Genomic DNA, 27,911 nt, shown 5'->3' on the forward strand with positions numbered 1-27,911 from the left:
CTTTTTTGTATCAGAAAATATTTCATTTTTGGTTGATGGCCAGTGGTTTTAGTTAGCTAATGAGTTCTTACGTGTGATGCTTCATCTGAAGTACAGTATTATTATTCCCAAATGATTAGTGTTACGGCACCTTTATTTTCATGAAATAAATAACAAACTCAGCTGGTGCCTTTTGTTTTTGTCGCGTGGTGCAAAGTACTAGTACTGCTAACAGTAGAACTCTGATAATTAGTCGTGACGGCTGCTTAATCATTGTTTAGGCTACCTTTTGCGTTTCGCAGCATTGAAGCAAAGTAGTCACGAGACAAACCGCGGTGCTGATGCCCCCTTCGCCAACACTATTAATTGTTGTGATCACCGGCAACGTCCCTGTTGCCATTAATACCGTGCTTATCTTCTGAAACTCAAGCTCGGCTGGTTCCTTGTGTGATGAGAACTGTTGCATTTCTACGTTTGATCTAGGCTATACCAAATGCACGGTATGTAACGTGTACATAAATACTGAAACCGTAGAGCTTGCTTGGGCGGGTGGGATCGAATAGACGACCTTACATTTTGTAAAGAATAAAAAAAAATCTCCTCATTTCTGAATCCATTTTCTTAACCTAAAGGATAACACACCCGGTAAATTACCTCACCTAATTGAATTTCATTTTTTAGGGGCAATTGAATTCCATTTGGTTTACCAAAGGTTTAGTATTACCTTTCCCAGGGATCATATATCAGGCCTAGTCCTGGATGCGGTTAAACTAAGCTCGAGCTCATGTGACCTCTGGTGAATAGTCAAATCGTTTTTTAAGTTTGGAAAACATCTGAATTTTGTTTGTAGCAAACATTGACAAATGTTTTGATTGCTTGCAAAGTTTCAACATCAGATGGCATTCATACAAAACGTTGCAAAAAAAAAAATCAATGCTCCAAAAGTGTTATTTTCAAAAGCATTTTGGAGCATCAATTTTTTTTATGTCTTACGCGAATGTTATTTCACGATGCAACTTTTCAAGCAATAAAAACATTTGTCAATGTTTGCTAATTTTGATTTCAGATTTGAAGAAAACATTTTTGTGATTTTTCTGTTTACCCGTACAAAATGGAAAAGTAACCATGTCACCTTATATACGTTCTGCAGGCATACATAGCAGCCAAAGGCGCAGTATACTTTCTTTAGCTACTTTATTAACTACCGATAAACTCGGCAATGAAAAAGCATTCAGCCGTACTTACACATGTGGACTGACCAATCGAACCTGTGGTGCGAACAAAATGATGACAAGTTGGCGTGATCATGTGTCCGTTCTGGAAGCATACTACTGGTAGCTAGTACTAGCAGCTAAAAGCACGGTCGTCTAAATCCATTCGACACAAGGAGTGTAAAATTGGGAGGCGTAAAACCTGAGGACGCCACGCAAGGCCGGCAAAATAGTATCACGGAAGAGCTACAGCTAGGAGAGACAAAGATATAGATCGAGCGGCAAGCAAGGCTGAGGCTACAAAGAAAGCTTCGCCCGGCCACTCCATTAATACCAGCCAGCATGGGCGAGGACGATTTGGGCCGTTAATCTCTGGTCCAAAGCGGTTAATTATTAGTTAGTGCCGTTTTTACCGATCCGTTTAGCCGTGTCCCAAATGCTGTGCTGTGATTAGAACCTCGCAAACGTAACCGCCAACTCCTCACTTGGCCGCTAGTTTTTCCAGCGCCATCTTCCAATCCACGACCACGAGTTGGTTTACCTTTTGTCTCCTTCCCATGTCCTTCCTCTCCTTTCCTTTCCTTTTCTTGCAAGGCTGGGTTAACCCCGGCCAATGTAAAAAAGGCAACTCGTCGTCAACAATAATATCTGGTGGTTAATTAGCCTTGACCACGTTTTTATAACCCTTTGATTGAGATTAGGATCTACTCCAGTTCACAAGGCATAACATGCTGCCATTTGAAACGCCAAAACCATCTACAATATAATCCAGCAAGAAAGATATATCTGCCATGTCATGTCACCAACCAACCCTATGTACTACATTCCCCATGAGAATGGGAAGAAAAAAGAAACAGGCCTCTGGCCCCTCCTCCCCAGCCCCAAGTGAGTGAGAAACAAAGGCAGCAACAAATGAAGCAAACAACCCAAGCCAAGCAAAGGCATGCAAAGCAAAGGCTGCCAAACCAAAGATGCACACACTAACCACAATCATGAACGGCCAGGGCCAGCCCCACCACCTCACCACCCTTAACAAAAACACCAGAAACCAAATTTTGGGAGGAGGAGAAATCAAGGAAAAGCTGAGGAGAGAGAGAGAGAGAACAAAGGACGGGTGGGAGGATCAAGAAAGGGAGAAGAGGCTTTGCATCCAAGCGTGCTCCCCCCCAAGCAACCCCCCTTCCCTCCTCTCCTTCCGGTCAGCTTCCCTGTTGACCACTCCGTTGCAACGGAACGGAACGGAGGGGAGGGCATCCCCATCCCATCCTCCTTCCTTGTGTAGCCAGCCAGCCAGCCAGCCAGCCACGCACCCCCTCCTGCTCTGCTCCTAGGACTATATATAACTCCCATCCTCTCCCATTCTCGCCATTACGGACACATCATCTCTCTCTCCCTCCCCGCAACCGTCCAAGACTTGCAACAGCTCGCCGCCCGCAACAACGTGACACAGACGCCGCATCGTGGAAGGAGAGGAGGGGAGAGGAGGCAGGCGGCATGAAGACGAGGCGCGGCGCGTGCTACTCCTGCCATGAGCCGGCGGCCGAGGCGCCGGAGATGCACCGCCGGAAGAGGCGGAGAACGGCCATGGAGGCGGCGGGGTGTGCTGGCGCTGCCGTCGGAGACTTGTTCGAGGACCTGCCGGATGATCTGCTGGTGTCCATACTTGCTGATGTGGCCGCGTCCGCCCGCTCGCCGGCCGACCTCGCCGGCGCCATCATGACGTACGTGCCTGCCTACTCTGCTTTCTTATATGATGAATGCAAATCGTCGCTGGGATGGAGACGGCGTTCTTACGGGGAGTTGTTGGGATGTGCTCGCAGGTGCAAGAGATTCAGGGAGTTGGGCCAGAACAAGGTTGTCCTTGCCAAGGTGTCGCCGCGGTGCCTCGCCGTCCGGGCCAAAAGCTGGTCCGACTCCGCCCACCGCTTCTTGCAGCGCTGCGCGGACGCCGGGAACCTCGACGCATGCTACCTTCTTGGCATGGTAACAACCATGGGCCTCGCACAAAATCAACGATGGGCCTTTGTGCTTGGCGATCGTTTCGTAACTGACCCATGTTTCCATTGTTTTTGGTGTACCGTAGATCCGGTTCTACTGCCTGGGGAGCCGGGGGTCGGGAGCGGCGCTGATGGCGGCAGCGGCGGTGGGTGGCCACCGGGAGGCGCTCTACTCGCTGGCCGTCATCCAGTTCAACGGCAGCGGTGGCAGCAAGGACGACCGCGACCTCCGCGCGGGCGCTGCGCTGTGCGCGCGCGCGGCGTCGCTCGGCCACGTCGACGCACTCCGCGAGCTCGGCCACTGCCTTCAGGACGGCTACGGCGTGCGCCGCTCCTTGCTCGACGGGCGCCGCCTCCTCATCCAGGCGAACGCGCGGGAGCTCGCCGCCGCGGTCACCACGTCGGCCTCGCTGCTCCGCGCGACAGCCGGCAGCGTCAAGGCCACGCGGAGGCAGCACTCGTGTCTGCTCAGCGACTTCGGGTGCCGCGCCGCCGCCGCCGCGGCCGGCGAGGCGCATGCCGCCAACCGGTTCCTCGTCGAGTGGTTCGCGTCGCGGCCGCTGGGCGCCGAGAGCAGCCCAGCGCCGGCGCCGGCGCCAGCTGAGGAGGGCGGTGGCCTGCGGCTGTGCTCGCACGCGCTGTGCGGTCGGCCGGAGACGCGGCGGCATGAGTTCCGGCGGTGCTCCGTATGCGGCGTGGTGAACTACTGCTCTCGCGCATGTCAGGCGCTGCACTGGAAGATGGCGCACAAGGCCGAGTGCACGCCCATGGACCGGTGGCTCGACGGCGCTAACGCGAACCCCAACCCCAATGCCGTCGCAGGCGTAGGCGACGCCGCGGTGGCCGCTCCGGCCCTGTAACCGCCGCCGTGTCCTAGCACCCGTTTCGTTTCTTTTATTTTTCTGGCCAGTTCTTTCCTCTTTTTCGTCCTCGGTCTTTTTTCGGACCCTTCTCTGTACATGGTCGCTGCGGTAAAGGTTGGCCGAGTCTGGTTACTTGCGAATTGCTTTTAGTAAGAAAAACTTTTATTAACCTCGAGTAAGTACTGTTTTGTTCTGAAAGCAAAACAATACTACAATGTTTTTACCTCCAAAAAAAATTTAAATGTTTCGTCGAGATGTGATGTGAAATGTGACGTCGAAAGTTGTGCTGCAGTTTCCCTTCTTTCCTGGTGCCCAACTGTCCGTCTGCCACTCTGCTACAGAAATGGCAGGGAGAGGAACTGAAACGCGACAAGGGAAGTAAATTGGCCTGGCGTTTCCACTTTGAAGTTCAATACGCTCCAGCACGACGGTTTCTGCGTGCGTCTGCGGCTCGGGACTAGTCTGCTTCGGCCGATCCCGTGACCAGGACGAAAGAGGGCTGTAATGAAAATGAAAATAAATTGAAACCCAGCGGGAAATCTCATCTCAAGGAAACAAGTAGAGCGAGTAGGATTCCCGTGCCCCGGAAGTGGATTTGGAGGATCGCATCCTCATCCAGTGGGCCGGATATGGAACGTGTGGAAGCTAGTGCGCCCGACGGGATCGTGCACCGCCGAGTGATGCCTGTCAAACACAAATATCCGGCTGCTGCTGCTGCTAGTGTGTGTAATCGCGATAGATAGATTCGGCGCTAGTGGACCATGATGGGGCGGAACCTCAGGCGCACATATGTGAACGTGTGCATGTGTGTGCGGGAGGGGCAAACAGATCGACGCGTCCTTGTACCGCCGTTTAACTTCTTGCCGAGGGTAGTAGCAGCGAGTTGGATGTACGTATCTATGTATGTATGGGTGGCTACCGCCGAACTAGGTCACGATCCACTACTGTCTAATCTTTTTTTCCTCGTAGAATCATCCATCATCGTTAGTTAGTTTTAGGTGCGTGCTACGCGTCCGCCGGTCGATCTTTTTAAAACATCCGAAACATAGGCCATCGCGAGCCATTAGATTTGACTAATCAAGTGGCCGAATGTTACCGTCCACCACTGCAACACATGCATTGTTGTAAAAATTTCTTGCAACACACATCTTGTTGCAGATTCTTTTGCAACAAACGTCTTGTTGCAGATTTCTTTTGTAACTAACTACTTGTTGCGGGATTATTTCTACAAAACGAAACTGCATCGCACCACAATAGTCGTTCACCATCAAGATTTCCAATCACACCGTTGTTGCTGAAATAGCTGCCTGCACTTGCCTTTGTGCTAAGGACGCGTGGTGGGCAACGGAGGCGACGAACACACATGATTATCACGCTGAGGGCAATATTTTCGTTAGTTTTAGGCATAGATATTGTTTTTATTATAAATAGAAACTCTAAACCTTCCATTTTGTGTGTAATAGATATATTGGAATGGTTTTTTTAATATTTTAATAGTTTTTTTTTCTGATTTACTCTCTCTGTCCTAGCTTAGTAAGCACATACTCCCTCTGTAAAGATCACTATAGTGATCTAAACACTCTTATATTTCTATACGGAGGGAGTAATTTTTAACATTTAATTTTGGCCAAGACCTAAATTCAACATATGTGGTTCATTGTATACAAAATTATGTTGATGGATTCACATTCATTAGAGTTCAAATGCATTTTAGTGGACAAAATTCTTGGTCAAAGTTAAATTCCAAAAACATAAACACATCCTAAACTTGGAGGGAGGCGTGAGTGCCATATCGTAGTCCTCGGGCCTTTCGATTCAAACATTTCTAAAGGAAATTTGGAGGATTCTAATCCTTGACATTTTTTCTGATATCTATTTTTTGATTCATAGGATGTACTTTGTAGAAATATTTCCTTATATTAAATTAACAAGATTTCATAGGGAAATTTTCATCCACTTCAGCCTCGCATGAAGAATCCTTTGTTTCTCCCACGCACAATCAATACATGCAATCTTGTAGTGTTCAAAATGGCATGTCACTCCATTGTTTTGTTTTTGATATTATTGCATTTTAAATATCATGTGCATCAAAGAGGCCCTAGGGTGCCATGCTCATGCCGGCCGCCCTCGCTCCTTCCTTCCTCTCCTCTTTTTTTAATCTTTCTCGCCACCATTAACTTACTGCTCGTCAGACTGCTAGGTCTCATATACTGACCGTGTAGCCTTTTGAAGGCATCGTCACCAGTAAGAAAATATTGATGGCATGTGAAATTAGCCCAGTGGTCCACGTCACAAGTATTTTGAAAAATAAATATCTGTGACATGTTTTCAAAGTGGTGCGCCACTAAAAGATCACCTACGAGCTTAGTTTATTGATAGCAGAACTTATTAGCTCCGACAAATTATTATGCTGCACAAAACGAGGATTCTTTTTGAGAGTACGTGAATGTGTATCATATTTTTATAAAAGGCATAATTTCAAGTACAGGAAGACAACAACTTGTTGCGAACAACGAGCATAGACAATACCAGCTCCGAAGGAAAGACACCACCACCTCTAACAACCACAACTACAAAGAAAAAGAGCTTATCCAAAACTGAGCAACATTGCCGCGTCTCGATCAAAGCCGGTTACGTCAGAAGACAACACCAACTCCGTCTAGACTTCCCTTGTCGGCGCACCATCCACCCTTGATGCCAAAAAGAAGGTGGAGAGTAGATGGCGGAACCTGGTAGGCCCACTAAAGCCACCGTCTTGGACTCACCAGCGATGACATACATTGCGCCATTGAAGATCACCTTGGACAACGACGAGCACCGAAAATAGTGCAACATGGAACCTCAAGACCGTGTCATCAAGCGCGATGCTCCCAACAGAGTAGCGACGTTAAGAATGCCGCCATCGCGCCGGTTCAACTCCAAACCTAGGTTTTTGCCTGTAGACCGCAACCAATCCATGGAGCGAGCGAGGGATATGCCGACGCACCTTGGCGACGCCTCCAAGGAGGGGAACGACAGCCACGGGCGCCGTCGCCGCCAGCACCGACCGTGTACGGGCAGTAATTTCTTCTGTATCGCGGCACACCACCTTCCCTGACCACCAGATTGGGGCCACGCCGCCCAAGTTGACAACACCGTCGCCGCCGCAGCACTTCGCAAATGTAGCCGAGATATGGAGGTCCACCCAAGACCCGCACGCAGGAGCACACAGCCCAACGAACATCATCCCCATGGCTGAGAACTCGCCAACGTCCCTCCAAGCCCGACCAAGGGTCGCTGGGACCGCACACCGCAGCCATCAGGCAAACCCAGGTACACACCTATGTTGCGGCCCAGATCGAGCCCATCTAGCCCGTGCCGTCGCCTCCATAACCCGCGACCATGGAACCAGGAGAAGGCACCATGTCGTAGGCGTCAGAAACTGGAGCGTGCCCGGCCACTGCAAGAGCAGCGACGCCTGGCCGAGCCCCGCCGCACCGCCACCACTGTCGGTGTCAAAACCGGCGGATCTCGGGTAGGGGGCTCGGAACTGTGCGTCTAAGGCGGATGGTAACAGGAGGCGGGGGTCACGATGTTTACCCAGGTTCGGGCCCTATCGATGGAGGTAATACCCTACTTCCTGCTTGATTGATCTTGATGATATGAGTATTACAAGAGTTGATCTACCACGAGATCGTAGAGGCTAAACCCTAGAAGCTAGCCTATGGTATGATTGTTGTTGTCCTACGGACTAAACCCTCCGGTTTATATAGACACCGGAGGGGGCTAGGGTTACACATAGTCGGTTACAAGGGAGGAGATCTATATATCCGTATTGCCAAGCTTGCCTTCCACGCCTAGGAGAGTCCCATCCGGACACGGGACGAGGTCTTCAATCTTGTATCTTCATAGGCCAACAGTCCGGCCAAAGGATATAGTCCGGCTGTCCGAGGACCCCCTAATCCAGGACTCCCTCAGTAGCCCCTGAACTAGGCTTCAATGACGATGAGTCCGGCGCGCAGATTGTCTTCGACATTGCAAGGCGGGTTCCTCCTCCGAATACTCCATAGAAGATCTTGAACACAAGGATAGTGTCCGGCTCTGCAAAACAAATTCCACATACCACCGTAGAGAGAATAATATTTCCACAAATCTAATCTGCTGACACATTCTGCAGCATGACATCACGCTACGGCCCGGTCATTATTCGAACCGTTTTTCACAACCAGCCACTACAAATATTGCGAGGCGGTTTTCTTGGCACGTCTTGTCGAAGCAGAGATCGTGTGCCCATATCACGGGATTCTCATCAATACGGGTGTGGGTAACCCAACCGCGCCATCAATTACCGCGCTTGGGGAATAAGCGGTTTTACCAGGCAAGTGGGGAGGCGCAGAATACCTGCTGCCTTTATAAGGGGATAAGAACGCCCATTTGCACCCACGCCTTTCTTCTTCCCGATCCATTCCCCTCCGCCCGAGCTCCAGCGCCCAAGCATTCATCTTTTCTGCCCACAAAGGTCTTCCGAAAATGTCCGGATCCGGAGCAGGAGGCAAATGGATTGCCTCTACCGTCCGGGAGAAGGATATCAAAAAGCTTCGGGAGGCCGGGTATCTGGCCAAAAAATCAGCCACCATCTCCCGACGGCGGGACAGATCGTCCCTACTCTGGAACCCCACGAGAGAGTTGTATTCCTCCCTCACTTTGTCTGCGGGCTAGGGTTTCCCCTCCACCCGTTCGTTCGCGGCATCATGTATTACTATGGGATCGATCTTCACGATCTGTCCCCTAATTCCTTCCTCAACATCTCAACATTCATTGTCGTGTGCGAGGCTTTTCTCCGCATCTCGCCGCACTTCGGTTTATGGCTGAAGATTTTTAATGTGAAGCCCAAGGTGGTGGGTGGCGAGCACGCCGAGTGCGGGGGCGCTATGGTGAGCAAGATGCCCAATGTCATATGGCCTACGGGAACCTTTAATGATTCTGTCAAGGAGTGGCAACAGCAGTGGTTTTATATCACTGAGCCGCGCGGCACGGAATGGGCCGCCACTCCCGAGTTTCGATCCGGTCCCCCCCTGCGGCTTACATCCTGGGTCAAGAAGGGCTTGGACTGGTCCTCGTCCGATGAACTGTCGGTGCTCCAGACGCGCGTTAAAGATATGGGAGACAAGAACATTGAACTTGTCAATGTAGTCCAGGTGATGTTAGTTCGCCGGATCCTGCCTTGTCAACACCGGACTTGCAATCTATGGGAATTCGATCCGGCCAGGCACCAAACCTCGCGAGAGCTTTTCGGCTCCTCGCACAAGGACATCTGGAAGGTGCTTTTCAAGTCCAGCAAATCATGGCCGGGCTCCGCCGAGGACCGCGGGTACCAACTGTCCCGCCCTGCAAGTTCGGTAAGTCATCAAACTTTTTATCCGCGTAACCAAAAGGAAGCGCTTAACGTGTTTTATACAACTCTCCCAGGGCTGGACGAAGAAGGCGGAGCGGATCCATTGTCCGGCCCCGCTACCCAAAGAACCGGCCGTCCCACTTCTGACAAAGATGCTGGTCCCGGCGCCTTACAAGGTGCCGAAGAAGACGGCCGAGAAGGAGGCCAAAAAGACCCGGGGCGGCCTTCGTCGCCGCGGCACTTCAGACACAATATCCGAAGGCTCTGATGCCCGTTCTGCCTCCGAAGAGGACGAGGAGGAGGAGGAGGATGATGAATCCCCTGCGGGGGGAAGAAAGAAGAGGACGGCCTCCGTACACTTGGAGGCCGAGCTGCCCAAAAGGGGAAAGGCTCCTCTTCCGGAGGAGTCCACTGCCGCCGCCGACAGCGGCCCGGCATGGGATCCCAGGGCCCAGCCCCTGGTGAACTCGTAAGTATATAAAATCCGAGTATGTTTTAGGCGTCCAGACTCATGATGGCATAGTATTTTAACCTAAGCCATATTTTTTGTAGTCCGGCGAGGTCCCGTACCAAACAATCCTCATCGGAGGATTCGCTGAGCTCGGATGCTATGGAGAGCGGGACGCCCCCAAAGACCCCTTCCTCCAAACAGGTGCATAACACCGAGGCTTCATCCCAGAAGGACCCCGACCAAGGAGGAGAGGAAAAGACCGTGAAGGTGGCGCCTGGAGGTCAAATTTCAGGGGCCGGACACATGGGGAAAAAGATTCCCATGGGAGCTGACGGCGGGGGCCATCTTGAATTTGGCTCCCAGCCGGATGCAATTCCGGAGATCTGTACGGCTCCAGAATCAAGCAGGCAGCCTCCCTCAGCTGGAGGGGACGTGCCTGTTCCACCGGCAACCTCTGTCCAACCAGAGGTGTCGGATGCTTTGTTGGTGGCGCTCAAGAGCGCCTCCATTGTTGATGAACACCGTGCCCTTATGGGTGCGGTGATTGAGAAGATTCAGTCAACTGAGAGTGGACTGAACGAAGCCTATATCAGCCTTATAAGAGGCTTTGAGGTATGTTTTATGAGTTTTCGAAGAGTGTCATAGTATAGATAGTAGCCCCTGATACACTGTTTGGTGAAAGAAAGAACCAGACAGAGGATCGAATTTATGTTCGCAGGAAGACTCATTGAATGACATCTATTTCTCTTCTGTTATAAGCAGGCGTCTGTAGCGGCTGCTGCCTCTCATACCGCGGAGATCTCCGGACTGAATCAAAGTCTGGAGCGGGCCAAAGAAGAACTTGGCCAGTTGAAAATGCAGTTGAGAGATAAACAAGGTATGCACAAGTCTTGTTCGCGTTTATTGCGAATGAATTTTCAGTATGAAATAAGCTTCATGATTTGCGCTAGATATTGTGACCGAAGTCGAAGCCCTTAAGAAGGCTGTGGCCGAGGCCGAGAAAAAGGCAGCCACAGAGCAGGCTCTTCGTGAGAAGCACGAGGCCAGGGTGATTAAAGCTGAGCAGGAGTTGCAAGAGGCCGTGAGGAAATGCGAGACCTTGGAGCAGAGCTTAACGAAAAAAGAATCCGAACTCACCAAGGCGCATCAGGCCACGAGCGATGCCCCGGGGGAAACCCAAAGCGCCATGCAGGGGATCCAAGAGGCAAGAAAGATCGCGGCGGGTAAGGCTTTTTCCATGTAAAGCAAGTATTTGAGGGGAAAACTATGTTTCTAATTTTGAATCCGGATTTCTCAGGGGTATTTGCCGAGCTACCCCACAACATATCAGATGCCGCCCAATTCTACCGAGCCGAAGAAAGGAACACTGCAGATAAGCTCTTCTGGTCGCAGTATTTGGCACCGAATTATCCGGTGCCTTTTGCCGATCAACTAAAACAGCTGATCGAACTACATAAGGCAGCGGAACTAGCCATGAAAGATTTGGTTATCCGGCTATGGCCTGCCGAGCCGATTCCAAGCAGCTACTTCGGGCTCGTGAAGCGGCTTGTAAGCGCTTGCCCTCGACTTGACGTCATCAAGCGGTCGGTCTGTATAGAAGGTGCGCGAATGGCCTTCGCCCGCGCAAAGGTGCACTGGGGGAAGATGGATGCTGAAAAGCTGATGACCGAAGGACCGCCAGAGGGGAAGGAGCACCGCAAGCCCGAATTATATTGTGAGAGTGTCCGGAAAGGATCCTACCCTGCAGCGGAGCTATGCACCAAGGACATTATATTTCCATGAATGCAATCGTGTTGTCCTTTGTAATGTTTGAACAAGGTCATTTATTTATTGCCTGTTATATAAAAGTTTACCCTCCTGTGCGGCCGTTTTATATGTTAAACCTGAGAGTTGGCCTGTCGTCGGCTTCTGCCCCCACGTAAGAAGTACGGGGGTGTTCGGGATAAACCTGAGCACTCTTTATCCCAGTTTTGGGTCCTTCGAAGGAGGTGCTCAGCACAACGAACCAGGCAATCGGACTATAGGGCTTTATTACTCTCACTTAGCCATAGGAGCTTTAGTAAGGTAGGCGCAGCCCCTGGTGTTTGGAAGACCGTACTAGGGGCTCTATGAGCACCTGATCGGAAGAAAAACCGATCCATCGCACGCTGCATTGGCTATGGCATTATGGGGGAGAAATCCTTAAAGATTTTGTGACCTCTCGAACAGCTGACCAGCTCTCGCCGTATCATGACAGTCAGTTTTCGGCTTTCGCTACTGAGGTGCTCGTCCGGAAGAACCGGGACACAATCGCAGTAGTTCTCCCAGTGCTACCTTAGCCGATATAGCGGAACGTAAGGTACCAAAACATGGGAGCTGGGCAAACCCAATTATTGACCCAAGACATGATTCGGAGCTGATGCATATAATGCTATAGGTTCGGGGTGCCGAACTTCCATGAAGGTGTTCGGACTTTATTGCCGTGTTATGGGTAAAATGAAGCCCCTGGCATATTTAAGGCATATCGCTGTGTACGAATGCCACTTGACAAAAGAATTTCAATAAGAAATAACAGCAGTTAAGCGTCATGTAAATCCACATGTTGTATTCGAATAGTACGTCTATGCGTATGAGTACAGGTAATGTGATAAAAAAGGAATATGATTGCGGAACCTGCTGAGACCAGGGGGAAGAAGCTGAGTGCGGATCCGTAATATAGCCGGATCTTCATTGCGGGGAATGTCTAAGGATTCCCTTGCGCGTTCAAGCTGCCTGCGTATAGCCCGTCCTGGTCGGCGCAAAGGTGAACCTGCGAAGGAAATGTAAGAAATGTTTGCGTGCCGGAGAGCGGGTGAGCAGCTGAGTGCGGCCTGTCCTGGCCTTTGCCGGAGTGTTTAATTGAGCTCTGGACGAGCCGGGCTATCCTTCCGCGAAGTAGTTCGGAGTCCCTTGACGGTGTCCGGGAGCCTGGACGTCGACTCGAGGTTCGGCTGCAAGGTGCTGCTCGTTGCTTCTGCCGCTAAGGCAGTGGTGTACTTGTTGGTGTCGAGGGAAGATTCGGCCTTGCCATTGACCGTGATGACGCCGCGTGGACCGGGAATCTTGAGTTTACGGTAGGCGTAATGTGGCACCGCATTGAATCGAGCAAACACGGCTCGTCCGAGTAGTGCCTGATAAGCACTGCGGAAAGGGACGATTTCGAAGATTAACTCTTCGGTACGGTAATTTTCTGGTGATCCGAAGACTACCTCAAGGGCAATGGAGCCTGTACAACTGGCTTCCACACCTGGTATAAAAAGTGGCCTTAGTGGGTTTGATCACCGAATGATTGATGCCCATCTTGCGCACTGTGTCCTGGTAAAGCAGATTTAGACTGCTGCCTCCGTCCATAAGGACTCGAGTGAGGTGGAACCCGTCAATTATTGGGTCGAGGACTAGTGCGGCTGGATTGCCCTGATTGGCGTTAACCGGACGATCCGTGCGGTTGAAGGTGTCCGGCCCTAGTTTATATTGTGGGAAGACTAGTTCCGTTAAGTCGGCATCCCTAAGGGTGCATATCCGGTCCAAGTTGGGAATTTGGGTGGTATTTACCACATTTACCGATTGAATATGCGGGGGAAATTTCTTTTGCCCTCCTGCATTCGGTGATCTGGGCTCTTCGTCGCCATCACCGCTTTGAGACCCCCCTTCTCGGTTTTTGGCGCCTGCCCTGCCGGCTTGTTTGAAGACCCAGCATTCTCTGTTGGTATGGGTGGCTGGCGTTCCTGGGGTGCCATGAATTTGGCATTGGCGATCGAGTATGCAGTCCAGACTGGATGGACCCGAATTGTTATTTTTGGGTGGCCCTTTCCGCTGACCGGATTTTGAGCCCCTAAACCCGGCATTAACTGCCGTATTTTCGGCGTTTTCACCATATTTGCGGCGCTTGTGTTTGTTGCGTCGTGGTTTGCCGTTGCTATCCCTGGCCTCTGACGTGCCAGGTTTGCTTGCTGTATTGTTACTACGAGCCAACCAGCTATCTTCGCCCGCGCAAAAGCGGGTCATAAGTGTCGTGAGGGCTGCCATGGATTTTGGCTTCTCCTGGCCGAGGTGCCGGGCGAGCCACTCGTCACGGATGTTATGCTTAAATGTCACTAAGGCCTCTGCATCCGGACAGTCGACAATTTGGTTCTTCTTAGTTAGGAACCGGGTCCAGAATTTCCTGGCCGATTCCCCTGGCTGCTGAGTTATATGACTTAAACCGTCAGCATCCGGCGGTCGCACATAAGTGCCTTGGAAATTGTCCAGGAATGCATCTGCCAGGCTCTCTCAGCTTCCGATGGAGTTTGCCGGCAAGCTATTAAGCCAATGCCGAGCTGGCCCTTTGAGTTTTAGCGGGAGATACTTGATGGCATGTAGATCATCCCCGCGGGCCATGTGAATGTGGAGGAAGAAGTCTTCCATCCATACCGTGGGGTCTATAGTACCATCATATGATTCAATGTTTACGGGTTTAAAACCCTCTGGGAATTCGTGATCCATTACTTCATCAGTGAAGCATAGGGGGTGTGCGGCGCCTCTGTGCCGGGCTATATCACGACGCAGTTCATATGAGTCTTGTCTGCTGTATTCGGCCCAGCCGGATTTGCTTTTAGTATATCCGGCGTGACGGTCATCGTCCCGCGTTGGGGCGCGCCCCCGTGAACCATAGATCGATCTTGCATGTTTTCCTTTGTTTTCCAATACGTCTCGCAGGTCCCGCGTGTTGCCCCGGGCCTTGGTATTTTTGTTTGAATGGCGGCGGGGTGCGGGCTGGACTTCGGGCTGATATGCCTCTCTGTCTCGGCCGCGAGGTGGCCGATCAGCCGCATCATACGCTGGTGATGTGGGTTTCAATGCTTCCTCCTCAAGTTGGGGTAGCAACCTGCGCTTTGGGTAACTCTTGGTTGGGCGCTCGAGTTCGTATTCCTCGGCCGCCAGGACTTCAGTCCATCTATCCGCTAGCAGATCTTGATCAGCTCGAAGCTGTTGTTGCTTTTTCTTCAGGCTGTTTGCTGTGGCTATAAGCCGGCACTTGAAGCGCTCCTGCTCGACGGGATCCTCAGGCACGATAAATTCTTCGTCGCCGAGGCTCACCTCGTCTTCGGAGAGAGGCATGTAATTGTCATCCTATGATTCTCCGCCTGCTGCCTGTTCCGGAGGGTTAGCTTGTTCATCCTCCCGCTCGAGGTCTGGCTGGAGGGGATTATCGTTGTCTTCGGCACTATCCGGAGCGTTATTGTCTCTTGTGCCGGTATCGCTCCTTTTGCTATGGCGAGACTTAGAGCGGTGCCGCTGACGTCGGTGCTTGGATTGCTTCTTGGAGGGATTATCCTCCGTTGTCTTATCGCCATCCCCTTGTTTGGGGGTGTCCACCATGTATATGTCATACGATGAGGTGGCAGTCCAGTGCCCTGTGGGTGGTGGTTCTTGTTCGTCTCCTGCATTGTCGTCCATACCGTCGATGTCTTTGGAGCCGAAGTCGAGCATGTCGGTTAAATCGTCGAGAGTGGCTACTAAGTGGGTGGTGGGTGGGGAGCGAATTTCTTCGTCGTCCGCACCCCATTCTTACCGGACATAGTTCGGCCAAGGGTCTCCTGACAGGGAGAGTGACCTCACCGAGTTTAGCACGTCGCCAAAGGGCGAGTGCTGAAAGATATCCGTGGAGGTAAACTCCATGATCGGTGCCCAATCGGATTCGATAGGCACGGACGCAGGCGGCTAGGATCCCATGGCCGGGGACGAATCCAATGGTTCGGCAACACGGGTCTCGTGGGAGGTGAAGTCAGTATTTGGCTCTATCGCCGCTGAGTGTGCGGCCTCCGTGGCGGGGTCCATCCACCCGTCCTTAGATGGCGCAATTTGTTCCGGATTGAGGGCCGGAGTAGTTGCAGGTGTGATCTCCCAAACACCGTCTGACAGCAGAGCTAAGTCATGCTCGTCGTGATTGTGCGGCGCACCTGACATGGGCTCGAATCCGTCGAAGATCAAGTCTCTGTGGATGTCGGCAGTATAGTTCAAGTTTCCAAACCTGACCTGATGGCCAGGGGCGTAGCTCTCGATCTGCTCCAGATGGCCAAGCGAGTTGGCCCGCAGTACGAAGCCGCCGAATACGAAGATTTGTCCGGGGAGGAAAACCTCACCTTGGATCGCATTGTTGCCGATGATCGAAGGAGCCATCTAGCCTTACGGTGACGGCACAGTGGAACTCTCAATGAAAGCACCAATGTCGGTGTCAAAACCGGCGGATCTCGGGTAGGGGGTCCCGAACTGTGCGTCTAAGGCGGATGGTAACAAGAGGCGGGGGACACGATGTTTACCCAGGTTCGGGCCCTCTCGATGGAGGTAATACCCTACCTCCTGCTTGATTGATCTTGATGATATGAGTATTACAAGAGTTGATCTACCACGAGATCATAGAGGCTAAACCCTAGAAGCTAGCCTATGGTATGATTGTTGTTGTCCTACGGACTAAACCCTCCGGTTTATATAGACACCGGAGGGGGCTAGGGTTACACAGAGTCGGTTACAAGGGAGGAGATCTATATATCCGTATTGCCAAGCTTGCCTTCCACGCCAAGGAGAGTCCCATCCGGACACGGGACGAAGTCTTCAATCTTGTATCTTCATAGTCCAACAGTCCGACCAAAGGATATAGTCCGGCTGTCCGAGGACCCCCTAATCCATGACTCCCTCAACCACCTTGACCCGTGTTGTCGCCCCCAGGAGGAGCCACCGTGCCTTGAACAATCCTCCCGCGAGCCCCGGCCACAATCCTCCTCGCCACTTTGAAGCTCCTTCCACTACTAGGGAAAAGCCTAGCAGTAGCGCAGGTTTTTGGCCTACCAGTAGCGCGGGTGGCAGCTTACTGGTACGACGCTACAACTAAAGGTTAGTAGTAGCGTGTGTTTACCTGCGCTACTGCTATATCCACTTAGCAGTAGCGCTTCCTGGAAAAGGCGCTACTGGTAATTACTAGTAGCACTTCTCGCAGCCCGCGCTACTACTATTATTACGTATTATATATTTTTTATTTCATGTTGTATTCATACACATTTATACAAGTTTTCATACAGCAGCAATTTAGGGCCTATAATAATCTATGGTTCTTTCACCCAATGATATAATAAATATCATCATCATCATCATATCGTTAGCAACTTATCATCATAATACATCATTGTCATATAACACCTCCTCATGATCACCATTTTCATCAATGAGACATCATATAGCAAGTTGGTCACTAGTCATAATCACAACCCCCCTCCTCCTCATCAACTCTAACACATTGTACCACATAATAACACATTGTACCTAGGACCTACTTCTCTCTCATAGGCCCTACTACCTTCTCTTAGGTAAAATAGCATAAAACAAGATAGGCCCTGACTCTCCATTATGGAGAATGGAGATTATCCTGTCTCCAATTCTTGCCCTTCGCACCAATGTTGCTTCCAAGTAGCTCCCTACGATTGACCATACATTTTTTAATCTTTGATTGTCATGTCTTCATCAGTTTTAGAAATCTGATATGGACATGAGTGATTCGTAGGATGACCTGGCCGTATGTTCAAAACATCAAGGCGACCTTTCTGAAACATCAGATGAGGCACACAATCCTTCAGGATTTTCTGTTGAAAAACATAGTAATAACTTCGTAGTTAGCAATGTAGTTCAGTTTTAGAAGAATTTATGCAAAAGATGCACGAATGTCATAATAGTAAAAAATCTTACCATGGCATCTCCATGGATGTTACCGTAGTTCAACACATGCACTAGTGGCACGTATTGACTATAATGTGGAGGAGTTTGATAATATATATTGTAATTCTCAAGATCAGTAATAAATGAGATCAGATGATTTTTCTCCTGATAAGTTAATTCTGAGCCATCGATGTAGTAGGTTCTGTCTACCATCTTCCGCACATTCTTTGAAGGATGACAATAAGTTTTCAATGGAAATAAGATGTCAACTATTTTGAAATAAACAATATAAATTACTTAATGACTATGTTTGAGAAACTCACATAGCGGTAGAATTGGAAGCGTATCAACAAGGACCCAAATGTCCATCTTGTCTTGGGCGATGTCAGGATCACCAAGATCCATGGTGACGAGCATACCCTCATGAAAATCATACATCTTGCAAAGTGCTTCCCAATTCGGGCAACCAAAATGGGTTACGCTCTCAGAATTGTACATATTTACTTCAAAATCCATACCATGATGGGTCCTTAGGTGAATTTTCTTTGTTTCCATACTTTCATGATCTTCAAAATCCATCCTCTCCAAGACATAGCGTCTTGCATGGCATGGGATAAGCTAGTCGAACTGTAAAAGACGAAAATTACACGTTGAAGTAGTTGAAGTCGTGCTTAATTACGAAAAAAAACACTTGTCATCGTTGCGTACCATTTCAACATCGAAGGTCTCCTAGAGCTTAATGCTGAAGCACCGACCTTCTTCCAGGTGAGGCCCGTCGCACAGACCTCGGTCGTTGTTGCACCAGTGGGCACTCCCCCGGGAGACTTTCGTCGTCCGATGACGACATTTCCTATGTTCATAATTCAAAGATTAAAATTGTATAATTAAATATATGTACTACAAAAACTAAATTAGATCATTATTATTCATCACGGGTTGACTATCGGTCTGCCGAGTCTTTTCCTGAAAACTCTCAGCTCACGTGGTGTATATATTCGACCGTCCGTGATGGTCACTCCTCCCTTCGTCCCCGAGTGCATTACACCAAAATGTCTAGCACACGGGAACGAAGGAGAAGCGACCCCCACGACAACAGTCGGGATTCTTCGTCCTCTCATATATGGTGGAGACTCTCCCTCACTGATTCCTCTCTGACATTTGCGACCGTCGGTGATGGTCGTTACTCCTCCTTCCCCTAATGCATAACAAAGTTCTAGCACAAGGAGAAGAAGGAGAAACGACCCCCACGACAACAGTCGGGATTCTTCGTCCTCTCTTATATATGGCGGACACACTCCCTCGTTGATTTTTCGACCGTCGGTGATGGTCGTTATTCCTCCTTCCCCTAGTGCATAACAAAGGTCTAGCACAAGGAGAAGAAGGAAAAATGACCCCCACGACAACAGTCGGGATTCTTCTTCTCTCATATATGGTGTAGACTTTCTCCCTCACTCATTTATTGATTGTCATGTATGGAGCCTCGATAGACTTAAAGTCAACTCGAAATGTCATTTAATTATCTTTCTAGAAAATCCGGACCACTCGATATTTCCTACATATTCTAGCACAAGTCATGCCAAAATTCACGGAAAAATCCGGCATGACCTTTGCTAAAAAAGGACATATCGAGCGCCTGAAATTTGCCGGAACGGAAATTAATCAACACTCCGGCAAAACATAGGCCACTCGGAGGTGTAACCTGCAAACATGGCCGACCACTTGGGCAAGCACATATCCTATTTGAGCAACACAAGATATACATGTTTATATCTACATCCTATGAGCATTCAAACTTGATGGTCATTGCGTTTCAATGGTTCAAAATATGAACAAAAAATTTGAAAAGCATTTCAGTGGTTCAGCTAGTTCTATTAATTTTCTTACTAAAAATAAACTAGTTCTATAGTAAAATTTTAATTAGATCATCAAATCTCATATACCTAAATTTTCTAACAAAAATAAAATAGTTCTATTAATTCAACTAGTTTAACTAAACACTTACTATAAATAAAAATAAACTAGTTCTTACTAAAAATAAACTAGTTCTATTAATTTTCTTGCTAATTCTATTAAACACTTACTAAAAAACAGTAAAATAACTATATTGAATTTTTTCTCTAAACTAAACACTACTGCCCTAATTAAAATCTAGTTAAACCCTACTGCCCTAATTCTTAAGCATCTACAAGTACTAACTAATTAGATGAACCCTAGCTAAGTACTTAAGCATCTACAACTACTTAAGCACCCATTGATGAACCCTAGGAATTTGCCCTAAAAACTACTTAAGCATCTACAACTACTGCCCTAATTAACATCTAGTTTACAACTATATTTAGTTAACTACATTGGGTGAGCAACAACTATATAACTACTTAAGCATCTACAAGTAGTAGCTAATTTGATGAACCCTAACTAATTAGATGAATTCTAAAATTTGATGAACCCTAGGAACCCTAGCTAGGCAGAGGTAGGGGAGGAGGAGGAGGAGGTGTAGGCATGCTCATCTCGGGCACCGGCGGAGTTAGGGAGCGGCCGAGGGAGGGGCACGCGACGTCGAGGTCGGGGTCGGGGCTCGGGCGCGCGGCGGAGGGCGACGATGTAGGGCGACGAGAACGGCGGCCACCGAGGGCAGTTGAGGGCATGCGGAGGGCGATGGGAGAGCGCGCGGCGGCCGATGGCGATGTAGGGCGACGACGGCGGCGACATCAGATCGAGGGGGGATTTGGGGGAAGTGGCCGGGGGAAGAAGAACCACGCGGTTAAGTCAAAAATAGCAGTAGCGCTGGCTCAGGAACGCGCTACTACTACATTAGCTATAGCTAACTTAGCTATAGTGCTGGCTAACAAAATGCGCTACTGCTACGTTAGCTATAGCGCTTGTCCTGAAAGCACGATGCTGCTACGCCTTTCTCCTTTATTTTTATTTTTCTTTTATTTTCCTTCACATTTTCTTTATTCCTTTCCCCTTTTTCTATTTCTTTCATTTTCATTTACTTTTCTATATGTTTCTCATTTTCTTTTCTTTTCATTAGTAGTAGCGCTTTCCGCATAAAACACGCTGCTACAACCATGTTAGCAGCAGTGCGCTTTGCGTAAGCTTGCTACTACTATTCCTAGCCTGCGTGGGAATTGTAGTAGTAGCGCTTGTTTCCTCGGACGCGCTACTGCTATAAACTTAGTTGCAACGCGTTTCTTTGCCGGTCGCTAGTGGTAAGTAGTAGTAGCGCTTCTTTTTGTCCCGCGCTACTGGTACGTTTCTGTGTATTAGGTTTTCCCTAGTAGTGTTCGTGCATGGTCAAACCAGCACCAGATCCGCGCGCGAGTGCCCCCGACGTCTGCCGCGCCGAGAGAACCAGCCTGATACGTCTCCAACGTATCAATAATTTTGGATTGTTTCATGCTATTATATTATCGATCTTGGATGATTTATATGCATTTTTATGTTATTTAAATCATATTTTGGGACTACCCTATTAAAGCAGTGCCCAGTGTCAAACACGATCAAACTTTATTTATTTATATCATTTTTTGCTTGTTTTTGGCTTTTCAGAAAATGAATACTAAACGAAGTCCAAACATGATCAAACTTTATAGGGATTTTTTCTAGACCAGAAGGGACGCTAGAAGGTTCAGGAGGAGGCTAGAAGAGCTACGTGAGAGCCACGAGCTCACAGGGCGCGCCCCTAAGCTTGTGGGCCCCATGTAGCTCCGTTCAACCTAATTCCAGTCCTATAAATTCACATATATTACCAAACCAACAGAGAGCCACCCGGAACACTTTTTCTGCCACCGCAAGTTTATGTTCTTCCGCGATCCCATATGGATGCCTTTTCCAGTACTCTGCCGGAGGGGGAATCGGTCATTGAGGTCCATAGCTAGTAGCTAGATGGTTTCTTCTCTCTCTCTTTGATCTTCAATACAATGTTCTCCTCGATCTTCTTGGAGTTCTATCCGAGGTAATCTTCTTTTGCGGTGTGTTTGTTGGGATGCGATGAATTGTGGGTTTATGATGTGATTATTCATTGAAAGTAATTGAGTCTTTTCTGAATATTATGCATGGTAGTTGCAACTTTGTATTTCTCTTCGATCTATCAGTTTGGTTTGGCCAACTAGATTCATTTATCTTTAGTGGGAGAGGTGCTTTGTAATGGGTACAATCTTGCTATGTCCACACCCAGTGATAGAAGGGGTAGCGAGACACGTATTATAGTGTTTCTATTAAGGGTAAAATGGTGGGGTTTATTCATATTAATTGGGTTTACTTTGTCTACATCATGTCATCTTGCTTAAGGTGTTACTCTATTTGTCATGAACTTAATACCATAGATGTATGCTGGATAGCGGTCGATTGGTGGAGTAATAGTAGTAGATGCAGGCATGAGTCGGTCTACTTGTCACAAACGTGATGCCTATATACATGATCATTGCCATGAATACATCATAACTATGCACTTTTCTATCAATTCCCCAACATTAATTTGTTTACCCATCATATGTTATGTGTTCGAGAGAGAAGCCTCTAGTGAAAACTATGGCCCCGGATATACTTTAACCATATTATAAAAACTAAAAACACCTTGCAGTAATTTATTTACTTTTGTTTTTGCAATTTATCCATCTACCTATACAAGATTTGATCCTTGCAAGTAATGAGTTTAAGGGAATTGACAATTCTCTTGCCCGCGTTGGGTGCAAGTATTTGCTTTTATATGTGCAGGTGTTGTTCAATAGGTTTTCAGTGATTCTTCTATTATTTTGATAACCTTGGTTCTCTCTGAGGGAAATACTTATCCCTATTGTACTGCTCCACCCTTCCTCTTTGGGGAAAATCCCAACGCAGCCCACAAGTAGCACCGCGCGAGAGCGCTCAAACCAAATTCCGCCACCGTCGGCCGCTAACGGGCTTTGCCCGTCGACGACAGCGAGGGGAGGAGCGGGAAGGAGGAGGGCAGCGGTGGCGGTTAGGGTTTCCGCCTGAGCCCCCCCTAGGGAGCGACGTGGGGGAGACGGGGAGAGGCGGGCACAGAGTTATGAGTGAATGAGCAATTACTCCTGAGGATTTTTTTACCGCGGACAATGCTAGCTAGCGGTCGAGTACAAACGAAGTGGAAAAATTGCTGCAGAAGGAGAATAAGCAATCTCCCGTGTCACTCCCGCGGGCGGCTCTGGAGCAAACCCTAGCCGCCGCCAGCAACCCCAACTACCACCCTCCCTCCCCTCGCTGCTGCTGACAGCGATCGCCGGGCAAAGGCCGTGCAGCTGGTCAGCGGCAGGGCCTATTTTTCCTCCTTCCACCCAAACGTGTTGGTACGGGCTAGGTACTTTTAGAGGGGACTCGAACGGCCGCGCGTGCTCGGGATGGCGCAGCTGGCTGACAAGGCAGCGCATGGAGGCGCGGGCGCACGGGGCGTGTGGTGCAGATTTGGCGTGTGTTAGCGACGGGGGTGCTCCTCTAGCCTGGTGGTGTGCTGGTGAGCCTACGGGATGGAGCATGCGGCAGTCACGCAGGGCACGGGCGTGCCGCGCCATGGCGAGATCCAGCTGGAGCTACGGAACGCCTCCGCCATGTGGGCTCGCGGCTTGCGCTGCAGCAGAGGAGAAGGGTTAGACGGGAGCGAGTTCTTCGGTTGCGCATGGCCTGTATGCAGCTCTTTGCGCTGGTGGCTTTGAGCTCGTTGGGCTCCAGCGGCGGCCTCTGGTAGATCGGGCCCCGACGTCTTTTTTGCGGGGTGGCATCCATGACTGTCGGACGCATAGGGCTGGCGGCTATCTGGCACGGACTGGCGGCAATTATGGTGATCTGGGCCCCGACGTTCAAATCTGAAGGTTGCGGTGGACGTTGGGCGCATGGGGTCTGCTACCTCTTGAGCTTGCGTTGGCTTTTCCCTTGAAGAGGAAAGGGTGATGCAGCAAAGTAGCGTAAGTATTTCCCTCAGTTTTGAGAACCAAGGTATCAATCCAGTAGGAGACAACGCGCAAGCCATCGAATACCTGCACAAACAAACACCAACCTTGCACCCAGCGCAATAAATGGGTTGTCAATCCCTTCACGGTTATTTACAATGTGAGATCTGATAGAGATGGATAAATGGTAAAGTAATATTTTTCGTATTTTTGGTTTATGGAACGGAAAGTAAAAGATTGCAAAGAAAGTAAATAGAAAACTAGAATTGTAGATCGGAAACTTGTATGATGGAAAATAGACCCGGGGACCATAGGTTTCACTAGAGGCTTCTCAAGATAGAAAATATTGCGGTGGGTGAACAAATTACTGCCGAGCAATTGATAGAAAAGCGCAAAGTTATGACGATATCTAAAGCAATGATCATGAATATAGGCATCACGTCCGTGTCAAGTAGACCGAAACGATTCTGCATCTACTACTATTACTCCAAACATCGACCGCAATCCAGTATGCATCTAGAGTATTAAGTTCATAAAGAACGGAGTAACGCATTAAGCAAGATGATATGATGTAGAGGAATTAACTCAAGCATTATGATGAAAACCCCATCTTTTTATCCTCGATGGCAATAATACAATACGTGCCTTGCTGCCCTTACTGTCACTGGGAAAGGACACCACAAGATTGAACCCAAAGCTAAGCACTTCTCCCATTGCAAGAAAAACCAATCTAGTTGGGAAAACCAAATCGTTAGTTCGAAGAGACTTGCAAAGATATCGGATCATGCATATAAGAATTCAGAGGAGATTCAAATGATATTCATAGATAAGCTGATCATAAATCCACAAATCATCGGATCTCGGCAAACACACCGCAAAAGAGTATTACATCGAATAGATCTCCAAGAACATCGAGGAAATATTTGTATTGAGAATCAAAGAGAGAGAAGAAGCCATCTAGCTACTAGCAATGGACCCGTAGGTCTGTGGTAAACTACTCACGCTTCATCGGAGAGGCAATGGTGTTGATGTAGAAGCCCTCCGTGATCGAATCCCTCTCCGGCAGGATGCCAAAAAAGGCCCCAAGATGGGATCTCACGGGTACAGAAGGTTGCGGTGGTGGAAACGTGGTTTCGTGGCTCCCCTGGTTGTTTTTGGGGTATAAGAGTATATATAGGAGGAAAACCTAGGTCGGGAGGTCAACGAGGGGCCCACAAGGTTGGGGGAAGCGCCCTCCACCGTTTTGGCCGCCTCGTGGCTCTTCTTACTTGCACTCCAAGTCTCCTGGGTGTCTTCTGGTCCAAGAAAAACCATCGCGAAAGTTTTATTCCGTTTGGACTCCGTTTGGTATTCCTTTTCTGCGAAACTCTAAAACAAGGAAAAAACAAGAACTGGCACTGGGCTCTAGGTTAATAGGTTACTCCCAAAAATCATATAAAATAGCATATTAATGCATATAAAACATCCAAAACAGATAATATAATAGCATGGAACAATAAAAAATTATAGATACGTTCGGGACGTATCAAGCATCCCCAAGCTTAATTCCTGCTCGTCCTCGAGTAGGTAAATGATAAAAACAGAAATTTTGATGTGGAATGCTACCTAACATATTTGTCCATGTAATTCTCTTTATTGTGGCATGAATGTTCAGATCCGTAAGATTGAAAACAAAAGTTTATATTGACATAAAAACAATAATACTTCAAGCATACTAACAAAATAATTATGTCTTCTCAAAATAACATGGCCAAAGAAAGCTTATCCCTACAAAATCATATAGTTTGGCTATGCTCCATCTTCATCACTCAAAATATTCAAGTCATGCACAACCCCGATGACAAGCCAAGCAATTGTTTCATACTTTTGACGTTCTCAAACCTTTTCAACTTTCACGCAATACATGAGAGTGAGCCATGGACATAGCACTATAGGTGGAATAGACAGTGGTTGTGGAGAAGACAAAAAAAGGAGATAGTCTCACATCAACTAGGCGTATCACCGGGCTATGGAGATGCCCATTAATAGATATCAATGTGAGTGAGTAGGGATTGCCATGCAACAGATGCACTAGAGCTATAAGTTTATGAAAGCTCAAAAAAGAAAACTAAGTGGGTGTGCATCCAACTTGCTTGCTCATGAAGACGTAGGGCGTTTGAGGAAGCCCATCGTTGGAATATACAAGCCAAGTTCTATAACGAAAAATTCCCACTAGTATATGAAAGTGATAACATAGGAGACTCTCTATCATGAAGATCATGGTGCTACTTTGAAGCACAAGTGTGGCAAAAAGGATAGTAACATTGTCCCCTCTCACTTTTTCTCTCATTTTTTGGGCCTTCCCCTTTTTTTATTTGGCCTTTCTCTTTATTTTCCTCACATGGGACAATGCTCTAATAATGAAAATCATCACACTTCTTTTTACTTACAACTCAAGAATTACAACTCGCTAATAGAACAAAAATATGACTCTATGTGAATGCCTCCGGCGGTGTAACGGGATGTGCAATGAATCAAGAGCGACATGTATAACAAATATGATGAACGGTGGCTTTGCCACAAATACGATGTCAACTACATAATCATGCAAAGCAATATGACAATGATGGAGCGTGTCATAATAAACAGAACGGTGGAAAGTTGCATGGCAATATATCTCGGAATGGCTATAGAAATGCCATAATAGTTAGGTATGGTGGCTGTTTTGAGGGAGGATATGTGGTGGGTTTATGGTACCGGCGAAAGTTGCGCGGTACTAGAGACGCTAGCAATGGCGGAAAGGTGAGAGTGTGTATAATCCATGGACTCAACATAGTCATAAAGAACTCACATACTTATTGCAAAAATCTATTAGTCATCAAAACAAAGTACTACTGCATGCTCCTAGGGGGATAGATTGGTAGGAAAAGACCATCGCTCGTCCCCGACCGCCACTTATAAGGAATACAATCGAAAAAAATCTCATGCTCCAACTTCGTTATATAACGGTTCACCATACGTGCATGCTACGGGACTCACAAACCTTAACACAAGTATTTCTCAAATTCACAACTACTTACTAGCATGACTCTAATATCACCATCTTAATATCTCAAAATAATCATAAACAATCAAACTTCTCATAGTATTCAATGCACTTTATATGAAAGTTTTTATTATATCCCTCTTGGATGCCTATCATATTAGGACTAATTTTTATAACCATAGAAAATTACCATGCTATTTAGAGACTCTAAAAATAATATAAGTGAAGTACGAGAGTTCATCAATTTGTATAAAATAAAACCACCGCCGTGCTCTAAAAAGATATAAGTGAAGCACTAGAGCAAAATTGCCTAGCTCCTAAGATATAAGTGAAGCACATATAGTATTCTAATAAATCACGATTCATGCGTGTCTCTCCCAAAAAGTGTTTACAGCAAGGATGATTGTGGCAAACTAAAAAGCAAAGACTCAAATCACACAAGATGCTCCAAGCAAAACACATATCATGTGGTGAATAAAAATATAGCCTCAAGTAAAGTTACTGATAGACGAAGCCGAAAGAGGGGATGCCTTCCCGGGGCATCCCCAAGCTTAGGCTTTTTGACATCCTTGAATATTACCTTGGGGTTCCTTGGGCATTCCCAAACTTAGGCTCTTGCCACTCCTTATTCCATAGTCCACCAAATCCTTACCCAAAACTTGAAAACTTCACAACACAAAACTCAACAGAAAATCTCGTAAGCTCCGTTAGTATAAGAAAATAAATCACCACTTTTGGTACTGTTGTGAACTCATTCTGTATTTATAATGGTGTAATATCTACTGTATTCAAACTTTTCCATGGTTCATACCCCTCGATACTAGCCATAGATGCATCAAAATAAGCAAACAACACGCGAAAAACAAAATCTGTCAAAAATAGAACAGCCTGTAGCAATCTGGATAGTTCGCATACTTCTGTAACTCAAAAAGTCCTGAAAAATTAGGACGTCCTAGGAAATTTGTATATCAATCTACTGCAAAAAATTCAGGATTTTATCACGCTTCTATGATTTTAAACAATTCTGGGACTGAGCGCAAAGTTTCTGTTTTTTCAGCAAGATCAAATCAACTATTACCGTAAGCTATCCCAAAGGTCTTACTTGGCACAAACACTACTTAAAACACAAAACCACATCTAACCAGAGGCTAGATGAAATATTTATTGCAAAACATGACTTAAAAAGCAAGAGCAAAAATGAAATTGAGTTGCCTCCCAACAAGCGCTATTGTTTAACGCCCCTAGCTAGGCATAAAACACGAATAGATCTAAGTGTTATCATCTTTGACATGCAATCCATAAGTCGCTCTCATAATAGATTCATAAGGCAATTTAATTTTCTTTCTAGGGAAGTGTTCCATGCCTTTCCTTAAAGGAAATTGAAATATAATATTTCCTTCT

At 47.8% G+C, this 27,911-nt stretch overlaps 1 protein-coding gene across 1 annotated transcript; it reads left to right on the plus strand.

The window, feature by feature from the left end:
* The first annotated feature begins 2,488 nt into the window (after window positions 1–2,488).
* On the plus strand, window positions 2,489–4,190 carry LOC123053135 (F-box protein At5g50450). The gene is made up of 3 exons (XM_044476538.1): window positions 2,489–2,911; window positions 3,011–3,173; window positions 3,274–4,190. The coding sequence occupies exons 1-3, from the start codon at window positions 2,685–2,687 to the stop codon at window positions 4,045–4,047; spliced, it is 1,164 nt and encodes a 387-aa protein (XP_044332473.1). The 5' UTR covers window positions 2,489–2,684; the 3' UTR covers window positions 4,048–4,190.
* Window positions 4,191–27,911: the final 23,721 nt, after the last annotated feature.

Source organism: Triticum aestivum, chromosome 2D (genome assembly GCF_018294505.1).
Source record: "Triticum aestivum cultivar Chinese Spring chromosome 2D, IWGSC CS RefSeq v2.1, whole genome shotgun sequence".
Taxonomy (NCBI): domain Eukaryota; kingdom Viridiplantae; phylum Streptophyta; class Magnoliopsida; order Poales; family Poaceae; genus Triticum; species Triticum aestivum.

What these genes read in the sequence shown, in the direction of transcription:
- LOC123053135 (XM_044476538.1), top strand. Translation starts at nt 2,685, where the DNA reads ATGAAGACGAGGCGCGGCGCGTGCTACTCCTGCCATGAGCCGGCGGCC. An exon ending in CTCGCCGGCGCCATCATGAC is followed by an intron (nt 2,912 to 3,010) that starts GTACGTGCCTGC and finishes ATGTGCTCGCAG; the next exon opens with GTGCAAGAGATTCAGGGAGT. An exon ending in CATGCTACCTTCTTGGCATG is followed by an intron (nt 3,174 to 3,273) that starts GTAACAACCATG and finishes GGTGTACCGTAG; the next exon opens with ATCCGGTTCTACTGCCTGGG.